The 17002-nt window shown below is 44.0% G+C and overlaps 1 protein-coding gene across 10 annotated transcripts in view; it reads right to left on the reverse strand.

Moving 5' to 3' along the window:
* The window catches only part of NPL (N-acetylneuraminate pyruvate lyase), a 40459-nt gene that overhangs the window by 12032 nt on the left and 11425 nt on the right, over nt 1-17002 (reverse strand). For 3 of the 10 annotated variants that reach the window (XM_086343491.1, XM_086343485.1, XM_086343486.1), the window contains exons 4-10: nt 16015-16102; nt 12269-12326; nt 10897-11013; nt 4038-4113; nt 2438-2530; nt 1350-1498; nt 677-723 (exon numbers count right to left, since the gene is read on the reverse strand). In XM_086343491.1, coding sequence (XP_086199617.1) covers nt 677-723; nt 1350-1498; nt 2438-2530; nt 4038-4113; nt 10897-11013; nt 12269-12326; nt 16015-16102 — 628 coding nt within the window. Of the gene's footprint in view, nt 1-676; nt 724-1349; nt 1499-2437; nt 2531-2819; nt 2937-4037; nt 4114-10896; nt 11014-12268; nt 12327-16014; nt 16191-17002 lie in introns of those variants that run through there. The other 7 variants (XM_086343489.1, XM_086343488.1, XM_086343490.1 and 4 more) reach the window with 5 other exon arrangements.

Consider the following 17002-nt stretch of genomic DNA (forward strand, 5'->3'; position numbering starts at 1 on the left):
TGTAACCAAGTAATTTCTGACAAAGAAGTTCTATGCACACTTTCAGCTTGTGTGCCTCACCTCTAACTGCAACAGCTGCTTCGTAAAACAACGACTGAGTCACTAACAAAGTGTTACGTGAAGGTTAGTCCTTCAGTCATGTCCGCCTCTTTACGACCCCATGGACTGCAGCCCGCCAGGTCCTCTTTCCAAGGAATTCTCCAGGCAAGAATACTGGAGTGGGTTGCCATTCCCTTCTCCAGGGGATCTTCCCAACGCAGGAATCAAACCCAGGTCTCCTGCATTAGAGGAGGAGGAGGTAAGAACTTGCTGTTCCCAGTACAACAAGATAAAACTTCTCTGATCTGAGTTACTGTATGAGAAACTGGGAAAACATTCTTGTTCTGAATTTCAAGAATCTCCTGCCTTGCTGGTTACTCTAAGAATCCAGTGATTAGTCTAAGATACTGTTGGTAGAGTTAGAGCTTCTTTACCATCTGAGCTACCAGGGAAGCCCACCAAAGTGCTAAGCCCTACTTAATTCATTTTCACTGAGAATGTGGCAAAGAAGGGCAACTTCTCTTAGAAAAGGTTTACATGCAAGAAATACAACTACTCAGGTGACAAATGGCCCTGGGGCGGGGTGGGGGGCGGATTTTACAGTTATAATCACTGGGGAAAACTGAGTCCTGCTTACCTGCCCACCGCTCCAGTTGCTCCCATCACCAGAGCACTTAACAGTTGCTGATCAGAAACAAAGATTTTCTTCCATTATGTTTTGACAGATAAAAATATATACTTTGTAAAATATAAACATCATTGAACATACTCTACATAATTACATTCAACTTCTGCTTAATGACAGCTTTTTTTACTATATATTCTTATAACTTTTATCAATAAATGTGTGCAGTGTTTGCAAGGAATAGTCACATAAAGCAGTTTTCTGCCCATTACCCTAGTTCCCCATGCTAGAGAGTGACATCCAAATTGCTGTTAGCCAATAATACAAATACTGTTCAGTAACCTATTGAGTTATTTCATTATAATGGACAGAATTCTAAGATGGCCTACATGATCTCCATTTGTTACTGTTACCCCCTAAATATGTCCCTTTCCCTGAGAGTGGGTGGGACCAATAACTTGCTTCTAACAGATTATGGCAAAAACCTCATCATGAGGCTATGATAGACTTTTATCAGTTTTATTGAGGTATAAATAGCAAATAAAAATTTAAAATAAAAAAAAAACAGAAACAAAGAACATAATTACTATGATGAAAAAGAAGAGGAGTTGCTACTGTATAAGCAGCTACATCAATTGTTTGGGAGGGAAACTAACCAGCTGGGACATGCCAGGAGGTGACTTACCTCATCCACTCCAAAAAGGAAAGCAAACTGTCGCTGACGATTCTGATCCACACACTGCCCGAAGTCTAAGAGATCCGTGTCACTGAATTTCAGCCCTTGGAAGCTGGGGATCTTATCCTGAATCCCATCCAACAGTTCCTCAGCACGAACTGTTCAAAGCAATAAACATCTTGTTCACCTGTACACCCCCGGGAAGTATCAGAGGACACCCCATCTAGCCCCATACATCTGCACGGAGCTGCCAGGAGCTGCTCTCAGCTGCAACTGGCTGCAGATTGAACATAATCACTTGCCCTTGCCTCCTCGTTCGTCTGTACTTGTCAAATTATAGATCTAAATCTTCTGTTCCTTGAACAATAGATGGATATTTATAAAGCGCAACCTCAGTGTTTTCTTTTAAGGAAGTTAAAAGGAGCAGAATTTTAAAAATAGCCTCCTAAGAAATTTCATCTACTGTAACAGTCTTCACGCTGGAGAAGTACGATAATGATGACAGAAAAGCTAGAAGAAAAGTGAGAAGAGATCAGAGTACCTTCCTGTGTGCCAGGCACCGAGTATGCGGTAGGGTACAAAGCCGACTGTCCTAGTGGGGTTTGCTGGCTGTATCTTCCCATGTAAGAAGGAGGGGTGTGTGACATAGACACAAGGCGTCTGCTAGAAGTGCCTAGGGGCCAACGTGTCTTTCATACTTAAAATATTCCATTTAAGGTAGTGCAGATGACTGATAAGGATGGACATTTTATTCTCCCCCAGCCGTGCTGGGTATTGCGGCTCCCAGACTCTAGTTGCGGTGCATAGGCTTAGCTGCCTAGTGGCATGTTGGATCTTAATTCCCTAAAAGGGACAGAACCCACGTCCCCTGCTTTAGAAGGCAGATTCTCAACCACTGGACCACCAGGGCAGTCCCAGGCTGCCTTAGTTTTGATGAGTGACTTATTTTGGAGCAGTTGGAACTATCTCAGTCAACAGTCTTGTGCTTTTGTGACATGGGGTGGGGTGGGATGGGATGGAGTGTGGGAGTTTCTTAGTGAAATAGGGTACAACGTGAAGGCTAAAGGGGGGGAAACGTGGAAAGAGGCAGTACTTACTCTTCACCCCGGTCAAGGCAGGGATGTGATAGTAGTAAAACGGCAATGCAGGGGCGGCAGCAGCCACTTCTTTTAGGAAATTAATTAGGACATCTGAAAGAACAGCAGGAAAAGTCATGGTGTGAACAGGTGTAAAACTGCCTTTCCCCAGGGAAAAACGAGCCACCGAGTGACATGCAACCATCTATTTCAGAGGCTGAAAATTCTTGACCATGCTTACTATCTCTGAGATTGCTATTGCAATTCACTTCATGCAAAGTTTTGTTTTCCTCTCTCCAGAAGGGCCAAAATAAGAGGTTCACTTTCCTACTATACTAAAATACTAACAAAAAACTGGTGCAAATCTTCCCACATACTAAGAGAAGTCATGAAATACTCTTACAAAAACCAGGAGCCCATCAAACAGGATCCTCTTCCTCTTACCCAGCAGGCTAAGTGTGATCAGTGAATAGTAAAGACTTTGCATTAGCATCAGAATAAAGTTGTAATTGAGAAAATCCTACAACAAAAAGATAAAACAACATCTGCTCAAAATGGGAAGACATGAAAGTAATGGCACATTTCAACCAGAGTTTGGTACTTTTCCCCTTTGGAGAGAAATTTATATTTTTCAGAAGAGAGTTCAGTTTGGTTTACTGAAGAACTGGGGTTTCCTACATCCTCCAATTTGAGCTTCAACAACAATTTCACTGCTGTTTATATAGATATTTATGATAAACAAATCCAGCAAGACTGCTTACACTTGGATGCCACTGAATAGTGGGAAAAGGAATCCAACGTACTTCATCTGAATGCTGTGATAAATGTTTTTTATCTATGATAAATATTTCTGACAAAATTATGCATTATTTTTTTTGTCTTTTATGTAAAGTATTTATGCAAGAAAAATGAAAAACCATGTTAAAAAACTTTTAAAAATATTCTAAATTTCTGAATTGTAATATTTAAATTATTTATCTATATTAACAACTATTTTCTCTCTACCAATAAATATTTATTTAACTGCATGCAAATAACATCTTGTGTTTTTAATCCTTTTACATTTGTATTGTATTTTTGCTAATCAAAAGAATTAAAAGGACTCAGTACACTTGGAAACCACAGATAGTTTCCATAGAGAAAACAAGAACTTGATATTTTGAAAGCAATGGATATTTCTGTGAAATCTTTTTTCCAGTTCATCTGACTCACTTGAATAGTACATGTAGTCTCAAAATGCCCATCACTTATATTCCTCTTTTTTTTTTTGGAGAAAAATGGTCTCACGCTTTGCCATGTAACTCTGACTCTACACAACGGATTGGACAAGAAGTGGACACCTGACCCAAACACAGGCACCTGTAGGTTGACCCCAGGCTTGGTGAATGACCTAATCAGATTACTTGGCAAAAGAGCCAAAGTCCTTTGATGGAGTCTTTTCTCCTGTGGATCCAGGAAGTCTGAAAATTCCGGAGAACTATGCCATGGCAGTCTCATGCCGTGAGACTCTTCACGGCAGTTCATAGGACTTTACTTTCATGAGTTAAATACAAGCATTTGGAACGACAGCATAAAGAAATGGAACATGTGTGGCATTGTGTGTTTAGACCTATCTACCTACCTTTGTTCCATGGCTTGAGAAAGAAAGGTGCGATGACAGCGATGCCGTCGGCTCCTATTTCTGCTGCATGTTGGGCCTTTAAAAGAAGAAAGACCACTGGTCACAATTCCAGTGTGGGTGAGTGTGGGGGTTTCTCCACACCAACAAGCAATTCTCAAACACCAGCTGGGTTTCCTACAATTCAAGTCAACTCTGACACTGTCTATCTGGAGATGGAGTCAGCTTCCACGAGTTAAGGGCTCAGTCCCATAAGACCAGCCTCCTGTGCTTAGTTGCTCATTCAGGACCAACCCTTTGTGACCCCATGAACTGTAGCCCGCCAGCCACCTCTGTCCACGGGGATTCTCCAGGCAAGAATACCACCCTCACGTCAAATGCCATGTTATCCTGTGCTCCTGACCTACGGGCTGTAGACTGGAGGTGTCAACGCCCCCTCCAAAGATCAAATAATTTGCTAAGGTGGCTCACAGAACTCAGAGAAACGACTGAGGAGACCACTGTCTACTTTATATATATATAAAGTAGGATATGACTCAGGAACAGCCAGATCAAAGAGTTGCACAGGGCAAGGGGCGGGGAGGGCACAAAACTTCCACATCGTCTCCCAGTGGACGTCTCCCACATCCTCCCCAAATCTCTACATGTTCACCAAACTAGAAATCCATCCTTTGGTGTATTTAATGAGGTTTTACTACATACGCATTATTGGTTATATCATTGGCCATTGGTGACTGGTTCAAATTCCAGCCCCTTTCCCTCCCTGCAGGGACAGAGCTGAGAATGAAAATTCCAACCCCTTAATTCACTGGCTTGGTGTTCTTGGCAACCAGCTCCCAACCTTAAGTGCTTTCCAAAAATCACCTCATTAACATAACAAGAGACACTTTTATTGTTCTCATCTCTGGGAATTCTAAGGGTTTTAGGGGCTCTGTGCCAGAAATGGGACAAAAACCAAATACATAAGATCTTATGGAAAAAACCAAATGCTTTTTTGGCCAATTCAATCTATTTCTTGTTATAAATCACAATATCACAACTATCCTAAGAGATTTATTATATTCACCTCTAACTTAGATACTAGAGGTTAACAACAGACTTTTCAAATTTGCCAGCTGATGTACCACTAGAGTGGGAAATTAGCCATATTTAATAATGTCATTACCAGGAAAATCCCAGGTTGCAAAGTAGAGACCTTTGGAGGAGGTGAGCTGTGTTATTTAACTTGAACCTTCCAAGGCTTTGTCACTACAAAAAAAAACTCGCTATGGAGACACGAGCAGTTTGTTTTGATAAACTGTAACTGTTCATGATAGAGAAACTAGCAAATGTCACGGCTCTTCCAGCGTTCAGCCCGTTGGATAACACCGACTTTCCTCTCCAAAGATACAACAGTCACATTTCAAAATTCATATTACAGATTGGAAATGTTAGGGACAGGGTAGAAGGGACAAAGCAGGTGATTAAATAGTTAATGCCACTAGTGCATTATACGTAGACAAAAAATGGGAGACCTCTGTAAGTTAATGATTACTCCAGAAAGCAGGTTTGCTTGTCCACAAAACCAAGCATGCTTGCTTTGCAGCAGAAGCATGAGACACGACCCAAACAATAAAACAACTGCAACAGTAGGAAAGAGCTGGACACGACTGAGCAACTGAATAACAACAATCGTAAGACCTACGCCATGCCCAGTGAGCTCAGTTGTTAGGACACACTCTTTGCACCCATGAAAAACAATAATTTGTGTACCTAGCTTGACCATGAAGGGATAAAAAAACTCCCCTGCCCAACCTGAAGGAGGAACTGAAGTTGGAAGCATGACATCTATTCAAGAAAGACAAAGAAGGTCTTCTCCCCCTCCCCACTTCTCTTCTGATTATAAAACTATAGCCCGGTAATCTCTCGCCCACTCTCTTGTGTAAGCCTCACAAGCATCCTATTCGAATAAATCACTTCTTAGCTATCATTTTGCCTCTTGCTGAAATCTTTCTGCACTGAGACATAAAGGACTGGAGCTCTTCGGAGTACCCTTCACGCCATCCTGAAATGCCACAATGGTTTCAGCAAGGCAGTTGGGAAAGTTTGAGTAGAAAGATAATACACATCACAGAAGATAGAGTGCTACTCTTCTGATGTTTTCTCACATTATCTCATCAAAAATGAACATTTCTTCCCACTGAGCCCTCATAACTTTTTTTGTATGTATTTCAAGTAGAGTACCTAAGCCTACCACACTGTAAGATAGTTGCATATGGTTACTGGTCTCCAACTAGAGTTAATTCCCTGAGGGTAGGATGTCAGATCTTATTGACTCTTGTGTTCAGATCAGTCATGGTGCTGAACACATAGCAAGTACCCAGTACCCAGTAGATGTGTGAAACATGCCCCATTACCTAAAAGGGGCATCACATTAACTATGGATATCTGTATCTAATAGATGTGATTAACTTTCTGCAGAAGTAAAGCAGAAGAGTCAAAAAGAGACTGGAATACAGTCTAAAGACCAGTCAAGGACATTGGACAGAATTTTATTAATAAAGGATTGAAATGAGATATATTTGAATCATTCAGTACACTGTTCAGGACAAGAGTAGTAGGGTAACCTTAGCTGAAAGGAAGGACAAAAACCACTTCATAGATAGTTGATGGCAGGGCCCATTCAGGCATCATCCAGTGGAGACTTATGACTAAGCAGATGCCAATATCACTGTCTCTTTGGCAAGATTATCCCACGGCAGGGGATTAATCTTTATGCTAAGATTATCTTTATATTATTCTAGTATTGAGTCCAATGAACAACATTGGCTCTCATGTCATGATATAACAATATTTTAAAATTTACGAGACCCAGGTTCGGTCCCTGGGTTGGGAAGATCCCCTGGAAAAGAGAATGGCCACTCACTCCAGTGTTCTTGCCTGGAGAATCTCATGGACAGAGGAGCCTGGTGGGCTACAGTCCATGGGGTCTCAAAGAGTCAGACATGACTGAGCAATTAACACCTCTTCCATCGGAGAAAATGGCAATTGAAAGGAGAAGGGGGAGAAAAAAGATTTCCTCCACTACACTACCTTACTTGAAAGACTGACTGTAGGAACAACAAATCAAAAAGAATAAATTAAGTTTTCAAGTTCAGATTCTAGGCTTACTAAGCAATCATTTAGTAACGCCTTCACTTGTGGCTTGCCTAAGAGTATTGAATTGCAGTTTTGCAAGTATACAGTATGCATCCCATTTCTAAATTCAGTTAATCGGCATTTCTCCAACAGTCCGATGGTTAAGACTCTGGGCTTCCACTGCAGGGGGCATGGGTTCAATCTGTAGTAAGGGAACTAAGATCCCAAATACCACATCAGGGCCAAAATAAATAAATAGACAAATAAAAACTTAATTAATTCATTCAAATAACAGGAAATAGAATCAAACAAGGGCTTCCCAGGTGGCGCTGGTGGTAAAGAATCCACCTGTCAATGCAGGAGACGCAGGAGACATGGGTTGGATCCCTGGGCCAGGAAGATTCCCCTGAAGGAGGGCCCGGCAACCCACTCAAGTATTTTTGCCTGGAGAATCCCATGGACAGGGAAGTCTGGCAGGCTACAGTCCACGGAGTCGCAAAGAGTCGGACACAACTGAAGCGATTTTGCATTCATGCTGCTGCCGCTGCTGCTAAGTTGCTTCAGTCGTGTCCGACTCTGTGCAACCCCATGGACGGCAGCCCACCAGGCTCCCCCATCCCTGGGATTCTCCAGGCAAGAACACTGGAGTGGGTTGCCATTTCCTTCTCGATCAAACAAAACCCACAAGAAGATGCTGGAGTTAGATCGGGTCATTGTGCTCCCTGGAATTAAAGCATCAAAGTTACGTGGACAATGTCTCTGCCATTTCAGTAAACAGTGTTTCGGCCAAACTGCCATCAGCTGCTGCAGCCACCAGGTCAGTGTGCCCTGAGGAGAACTCAGGATGGAGAAAAACATGCATATCAAAGGAACAGTTTCGATAAGCCTGCATGCACTTTCCCATACAAAGAAAAGCACTAAAGCAATTAACTTGAAATGTATTTTTGTGATAAGCTATAGTCTTTTGGGAGAAGGCAATGGCACCCCACTCCAGTACTTTTGCCTGGAAAATCCCATGGACGGAGGAGCCTGGTAGGCTGCAGTCCATGGGATCGCTAGAGTCGGACACGACTGAGCGACTTCACTTTCACTTTTCAGTTTCATGCATTGGAGAAGGCAATGGCAACCCACTCCAGTGTTCTTGCCTGGAAAATCCCGTGGACAGAGGAGCCTGGTGGGCTGCAGTCCATGGGGTCGCTAAGAGTTGGACATGACTAAGCAACTTCACTTTGACTTTTCACTTTCATGCTTTGGAGAAGGAAATGGCAACCCACTCCAGTGTTCTTGCCTGGAGAATCCCAGGGACGGGGGAGCCTGGTGGGCTGCCGTCTATGGGGTCGCACAGAGTCGGACACGACTGAAGCGACTTAGCAGTAGCATAATCTTTTGATGTTCAACTACGTGGTTTATTTTTGTTTTTTTCAGCCAGAAACTCCTACATGTGCAGATTCTTCCCTTGCCTCTTTGGAACAGTCCCTCAGAGCTAGCTGAGTGGCTGTACCCCAGGCCCCAGTCCTTAGTTAAGGACGCTGATTAAAATATAATTCTTGCCTTTTAGACTGCACATTTTTTTCAGTCAACAGTTAACTGACAGCAGTCCAGTCTACGATACTTCTGGGCTTTCTTTACTTACTCCATTCACAAAGGCTTCAAAATCACCATTTACTTTTCTGCTAGCAACTTTTAACTCCTTCCTCCCTCGCCACAGTTTTACTCCACCTAACCTGCTCACCTCTAAACCCAAAGCAATGTAACTCTTTGCATTTTTGTTCCTATGTTCTAACTGAAGAGTGTACCTAGAAGAAAATTTCCACAGCTGTGTTGAGTGGTGATGGGACAAACTGAAGACGTACAACTTTAGTTGGTTTTTAGCACCACTAGGGCAATCCTTTTAAAAAAATTTAATTACTTTAAATTTATTTTTCAAAATTGTGACTTAGAAAAATGCAACACTGGGAATTCACTGGTGGCCTGATGCTTAGGATTCCAGGATTTCATTGCTATGGCCTGCATTCAATCTTTGGGTGGGGAACTAAGATTATACAAGCTGCACAGTGAGGTTTAAAAAAAAATCTTAACTATTTTTAAGTGTACAGTTCAGTTCTGCTAAATATATTCACATTGTTGAGAAACAGATCTATAGAACTTATTCATCCTGCAAATCTGAAACCCGTGGAAGGAGTTGTCAATAGGAACTTTATTTTGTACCTTAGGGCTCCATCCTGTTAAACTGTGAACTGTGCTGACCCTGCTGACAAAAACAAAAAAAAGCAGCAGCAGCAGCTATCTGTTAAGAAAGGCATCTTGGGGCAATGTGCAGAAATGTGCCTTTACTGATAATAAGTGAGACACACTTGTTTAGTCACTCAGTCGTGTCCAACTCTTTATGACTTCATGGACTGCAGCACAGCAGGCTTCCCTGTCCTTCACTGTCTCCCCGAGTTTGCTCAGACTTATCTCCATTCGAGTCAATGATGGCATTCAATCATCTCATCCTCTGTCACCCCTTTCTCTTTCTGTCTTCAATTTTTCCCAGCATCAGGGTCTTTTCCAATGAATTGGCTTTTTGCATCGGGTGACTAAAGAGTTGGAGCTTCAGCTTTAGCAACAGTCCTTCCAATGAACATTCAGGGTTGATTTCCTTTAGGATTGACTGGTTTGATCTCCTTGCTGTCCAAGGGATTCTCAAGAGTCTTCTCTAGGACCACAGTTCGAAAGCATCAATTCTTCAGTGCTCAGCCTTCTTTATGGTCCAACTCTCACATCCATACATGACTACTGGAAAAACCACAGCTTTGACTAGACGGACCTTTGTCTGCAAAGTGATGTCTCTGCTTTTTAATATGCTGTCTAGGTGTGTAATAGCTTTTCTTCCAAGGAGCAAGCATCTTTTAATTTCCTGGTTGCAAGTCACTGTCCGCAGTGATTTTAGAGCCCAAGAAAATACAGTCTATCACTGTCTCTATTTTTCCCCATTTATTTGCCATGAAGTAAAGGAAATCAGTCCTGGGTGTTCTTTGGAAGGACTGATGTTAAAGCTGAAACTCCAATATTTTGGCCACCTCATGCGAAGAGTTGACTCATTGGAAAAGACTCAGATGCTGGGAGGGATTGGAGGCAGGAGAAGGGGATGACAGAGGATGAGATAGCTGGATGGCATCACTGACTTGATGGACATGAGTTTGGGTGAACTCCGGGAGTTGGTGATGGACAGGGAGGCCTGGCATGCTGTGATTCATGGGGTCGCAAAGAGTCACACACGACTGAGCGACTGCAATGAACTGATGGGACTGGATGCCATGATCCTAGTTTTTTGAATGTTGAGTTTTAAGTCAGCTTTTTCACTCTCTTTTTTCACCTTCATCAAGAGGCTCTTTAGTTTCTCTTTGCTTTCTGCCCTTAGGGTGGTATCATCTGTGTATCTGAGACACATTTGACCAGTCAATAAATTGTAACCGAAAAAAAAAAAAAAAAAAATATATATAGACCTCCCAATCAGAGCTCTTGGCAAATAACTTATGGAAACTAAGTGTATTTCTCTGTTTCCCTTTAAAAACTTCTGCCTTTTGGTTCCCAGAGGGGCACTGTTCTGGTGGCTGCTGGAATCTGTGCTCCCTGAATTGTAATTCTAAGACCCCAAATAACCATGAATTTGTTTTCTATTGTCTGTGAGTTTGTTCCTGTGTTGTAAATAAGTTCATTTGGGTATCATTTTTTTTAGATTCCACATACAAATTTGACGTACTTCACTTAGTATGATATTCTCCAGGTCCATCCATGCTGGGTTAACAGATACATACCACTCCCCACAAAATAGATAGGCAACAAGGACTACTGTACGGCACAGGGAACTTGTAGTAATCTATAACGAAAAAGAATCTGAATCGATATTCTTTGTATTTAGATATACGTCTGATCCAATTTGCAAAAGAGAACACACAGCTGCATCACTCGACGTTTATAGTGACGCAGACAGGCTGCACGGCTGCAGTTTGTGCTCGTTTGACAGTCAGCTAACACCTAAGTAACCTCAATCTCAAGACTACTAAGTTCTACCAAGGTCTATTTGAAATTAATCCAATCAGGGATTTAAGTAAATGTCCAGGGAATAAAATTTAAGGTTCAACCAAACGATAGAATTCTGAAGGTAATAACTGCTTCATCTAGATGTGTGTGTGTGTGCGTGTGTGTGTATCTCTGTATGTGTGTATATATAAAACTGCATCACTTTGCTGTATACCAGAAACTACCACAACACTGTAAATCAACTATACTTCTATTTAAAACAAGATCTCAAATAAATGTATGTCTTTGTTTTATAGCCTGCTGCTTTTTCTCAGACAACAAACTCTATTCCCATTAAACGACTCTTCTTTCCCCCTCCCACTAGTCCCCAGTAACCACCATTCTAATTTCTGTTCACGTGGATTTGACTACTTTGCATACCTCATAACATAAGAGGAATAATATAGTATTTGTCCTTTAGTGACTGGGGTGCTTCACTTAGCACAATGTCCTCAAGGAGGTTCATCCATACTGCAGCATGTGACAAGATGGATTTGCTTCAATATTGAATAATATTCCATTGTATGTATATACTATATACCACCTTTTCTTTATCCATTCATCCATCCACGGGCATCTAGGTTGCCTCGACCTCATGAACAGTGCTGCTATAAACACGGGTGGGGGCAAGCTTCTTCTGTCTAAACTTTCTCTTCCATTCTCCAGGCATTCATTCTCAGTTTTTACCACTTCTCATGTCTGAACACTCACTCCATCTCCTTTAGGCGCAGCAGATGGTCTTGCCTTTCACTTCCCAGAGAAAACTGAGGTTGGCTCAAGTTAAGTTCCTTACCTGCAAGCCAGATAGCTCCATACCCATCCTTACTTTGCCCAATAGAATAGGTGCCTCTGTCTCCTATTTGACGCTCTGCTACAGCAGTTATCACCTTGGGCTGCTCTCTTCATAGCTCCGTGCTGGCTTCCCTGAGGTCCTAGACCTTATATGCACCAGCATAGCATCCAATAGTTAGCAAAAGTGATACTGACTTTAACTCCAGCATAAAGAGGGAGGTCCCTCAACTGGTCTCTCCCAGATGGACCCACATACATACCAGTTCTTGTGACTCCTTCAAGCTCAAGGCTCCCACATGAATTACTATCTGATCCAACCTGCAAAAGAGAAAACTCTGTTGCATCACTTGAAGTTTACAAAGGGCTGTGCTACTCTGGTTTGTGCTGGTTTTACCAGTTAGCTAATATCTGGCTAATCTCACTCTTAAGACTAGTGAATTCTACTGTGGTCTACTTATAATTAACCTGATCAGGGATTTTTTAAAAAGTCCAGGGAATACAATTTAAGATCCAACCAAGCAATAGACTGATGTTGAAGCTAAAACTCCAATACTTCGGCCACCTGATGTGAAAAGCTGACTCATTTGAAAAGACCCAGATGCTGGGAAAGATTCAAGGCGGGAGGAGAAGGGGACGACAGAAGATGAGATGGTTGGATAGCATCACTGACTCAATGGACATGAGTTTAAGTAAACTCCGGAAGTTGGTGATGGACAGGGAGGCCTGGCGTGCTGCAGTCCATGGGGCCACAAAGAGTCAGACACGACTGAGCGACTGAACTGAACTGAAGCAATAGAATTTTGAAAGCAGTAACAGATTAATCAACACTTGAGGACTTGTTTTGACTATGCCTTGTTAGAGATTCTGCATTTGATGGTGACGGTATACATGCAGATAGGTGTAAAACTGAGATATTTTGGGTTGGAGATAAAAATAGAGGTTCCTTAAGGCGTACATCCAGGAATCAGTCCTATAAGAAACGAACTCGCTGTGAAAAGTTTTTTCCTATCTTGAAAGTCCTCAGGATTTGGCCATGGAAAAGGTTTTCTCTGAGACCCCAGTGTTCATCTTTGGATGTGTGCCACTGGGTCCCCGGGGAAGAAGCCACACTTAGACTGGTCCTCTGTGGGTAGGATCAATAAGACTCAGCTGTAATTCAGTCATGCTGGTGAGTCTTCCAGGGACTCTGAATGACACACGTGCTGCTCTCACGGGATGGAGACATGTCATCCCCATTGAGGCCTGAGCACTGAGCCCTCCCATCATCCTTGACTTGTGCTGTCTTAGGTAAAATGGGATCTCACTGCGAAGTCCTGTGATCAGGTCTGCATTTGTAAAGGATAACAGAAGACTTCTGAAAGGAGAAAAGGTGGCTGGCTTTTTATCCTCACCAGCAGCTTTACTGCGTGACTCCCTTAAACCTTTTACTACCCCATCTCCTGGCTTAGGTTAAAACAATCATGCATTTCCTTCTCTCCACCAGGCTGCTGACTCTGTGGCTTTAGTACAAACTTGCAGTTTCTCAATTCAGGAGGAAAAGACTCCCCAAAGTGTTCTAGCCGCCATGACTTACTTCGTTTTCCAAGTCCCTGCAGAGGCTGCTCCAAGTCTTGACTTTTCACCTCAAGCTCTAAATTCTACCCCACGACCCCTTTTTCTTGGCAGATGTCCTTGCTCCTCGCTTGCAAGGCACCAAAGATAAAGGCAGTCTGCACAGACTCCCTTTTCCTCCTCCTCACCTCTGTGCTTAGCAGTGTCCCCTTCTGAGTGTTCCTCCCAGCTTCTTACTGTCTCCTAGAGCTACTCTACCTACATTTGGTTTTATTTCAAGCCCCGCTGAGATCTTCCATCAAAGGCGTCGGTTCTCCACTCTCTTTATCTCTTCTCCAATGGCACTGTCCTTTCAGCATGGAAATGTGTTTAAGACTTTCCTACTCTGAGAGAAATAAACTACCCTTCTTTTAATCTTGGTTCCTCTTCTCTAATCCATTATTCCCTTTCTCCTTCCCTTCATCCCAGCACATTTTTAAAAATAAGTATTTTTAAAATTTATTTCTCTGTGCTGGGTCTTAGTCACAGTCTGTGCAATCTAGTTTCCAGACTGGGGATCGAACCTGGGCCCCTGCATTGGGAGTTCAGAGTCTTAGCCACTGGACCACCAGGGAAGTCCCCACCTGCAAAGGTTTTTCTGAGTGTGAGAATAAACTACCCTTACAGGTCCCCCTTCCAGGGGTCTGCTGCATTCTACCCCCTCTGCAGCTGCTTCTGTGACAATGACCGGATGGGCTCTGCTCTCTCTGAGGTCACTGGTTATTTCCTGCCTTCTCAATCCTCCATTCTGCCGACTCTCACAGCATCTAACAGTTATAACAAATGTTATAATGGACATGGCACCCATGGCAAATAATTACAGTGAATTCTTATATAATCCTTAGCACTGTGTCAGGCACTTCTTGGACCCTCACCACCACCTTATAGGATGGGTACGATTAACATTCCAGGCTGATAGAGCACAGGGCGTTTAAGACCAGCCTGAGCTCACAGAGCTACCGAGAGGCAGAGCCAGCAGCTGACTCAGGCAGTCTGGCCTTCAAGCCCTGCTCTTAATTCCCATGTTCTCTGGACGCTCTACAAGACCTTGCTTCCTGCAGTGACAGGACTCTCTCCTCATCTCCTTCCAACCCTTCTGAGTGTTTTCTGTCTGGGCCCACTTTACTATCCCCCTGTTTCTGGTGCCTTGCTTTTCTGACCATGCTGGGAGGCACATGGGATCTTAGTTCCCTGACCAGGGATCGAAGCTGCACCCCCGGCAATAGAAGCACAGCTTCCTAAACTGCTGGAACTAGGGAATTTCCTCTGGTGCTTTTCTTAATGTTTACCCTTGGCCTTCCTGTTTTCTCACTCCACCCACGGTCTTTAATTGTTTGGGGCCCAGGATGGGACTGAAAATTAGCTGAAAACTGACAGAAAATGCCTATGTGGACGTTCAAATTTGGCGTACAATTTCAGAGTGCCCGAAGTGCTCCAAGGGCTTCTCAGGTGCTGCTAGTGTTAAAGAACCCGCCTGCCAATCCAGGAGATATAAGAGACTCGGGTTTGGCCCTGGGTCAGGAATATCCCCTGCAGGAGGGCACAGCAACCCACTCCAGTATTCTTGCCTGGAGAATCCCATGGACAGAGGAGCCTGGCGGGCCATGGTCCATAGAGTTGCAGAGTCGGACACAACCGAAGCGACTTAGCACACAGGCAAGGTGCTCTAAAGCCATTTAAGGATTGGAGACTTACCTCCAATCTAAGGCATCGTCAATCACTCCCTCCTCTGATCCCTGTTTACACTATTTATCAGAAGGATCAGTGTTAGTTTTCATGGTCTGACATCTCCACTGGATGGTAAGCAACCTGAGGGCAGAGATCCTGTTTTATATCCCCAGTGCCAGCACAGTGCATAATACACAAAGTAACAACGAATCAAACTTGGTTCATTGCGCCTATTGAATCGATGCAGTTCTATTGGTTTCACTGGGCATGATTGAGTGTTATGACAAAAATCCATCACTGCACTGAAGTTTAGAGGATGCAAAAAGCTCCCTAAGACTATGAGAGGAAGCACCACAGACAGCATGCGGAGTCATGTGCAGAGACAAGACGTGATGGAAGCAACAGGACCCACCCTGAGATGGGAAGGATGCTGAGCAGCTCAGCAGAAGGGCCAGCAGCCAACCACCAGGACCCTCGGCCCCAGATCCAAGGACAGGGAACCCACCCCCAGCAAGGGACTGGCCTGGTAAACAGACCAGAGGCAGTTTCTGGTTACCCGATGGGATCTCTGAGAGCTGGGAGTGTCTTGCTGCCCTTCCACATGGAAAGGAAGGGCGTTCCTCTCTCCACAAGCTGACTTTGGGCCAGACTTGTGGCTGGAAGGCAGGAATGCTGTGTCATCTGAGACAGAGCTACGGTCTCTGCCGCCCTGGCAGATAAGGGTGTTTATCTCGATGGAGCCACTCACTTGTTCCTCCCCTTTGTCACCCACTCCTCTGCGACCCGGCAGCGCTCCGAGATGCTCAGGGACAGGCCTTCTCCCGTCGTGCCGTTCACTGTTCCAAACAGAGAGTCAGTCATGGGGACCAGCTGATACCTGTCATTCCTCCGGCACCAACGCTGGCAGTGCAGGGGCAGAAACCCCTGCTCAAGAGGAAGGGACACGGAGACACACTGAGGAGAGTCTGGAGCCAGTGGTGTGATGTCATGTTTCCATTCTTCACTTCAGACCCAGTCTTTTGTTCATCTTCATCTTATCAAAATGACCAGGAAGGTTAGGCATGACTTGTAATTACAAATCTGTCCTTGTTTTCAGGGATAGAGAGTAAGTATTTTAAATGGAGACAGAGATGACTGCTCAGGTTTCAGGCAAGTCTCTGAACACGCCAGGCAAGTTCTCTATTTGGGTTTAATGGCAGGAAAACCAATACCACCCAGTACCGGGATGTCCCAGCGGTCCTAAGTGGCATTTATTGACAAAGACAATGGTGGGGACTGCAGATCTAAAACGACCTCTGTCTATAGACCTGGGTCCGTGGACTCTTTAATCAATAGAAATTGGTAAGAGGCCAGACGAGAATCTCAGGCAAGGCTTTATGGCCGTTCCTGATGCGGCCGGAGGGAGGGAGAAGCAGAAACAGGCACCCTTGCTCGCTCCCCAGAGTGGCAAGCTGGTCCTTAAAAGGGGTCACAAGAGGGCGGGTCCGTGGGTTGGGCAGGAGGCATAGGTGGTCTGCCCACTCCCTCGGTGTGCTGTATGCGGGCATCATGTATAGCACCCTGCTTTTGCTCCCAGCACCTCAGAAGTGGCCACTGGCCATTGCCTTTTTGTATCTTATTGCTCATCATTTGCCCCAGGTGCACACGTGCATAGCGATTTTTAGTCCCTTACAGTCTCTTTATAGTCTGTTGCTCTAGGTGCAAGTGCTCTGGTTAAGGGTCCCAGCTCCTGGCCG

Source organism: Bos grunniens, chromosome 16 (genome assembly GCF_055505025.1).
Source record: "Bos grunniens cultivar Pamir isolate PY7600 chromosome 16, Bosgru_T2T1.0, whole genome shotgun sequence".
Lineage (NCBI taxonomy): Eukaryota > Metazoa > Chordata > Mammalia > Artiodactyla > Bovidae > Bos > Bos grunniens.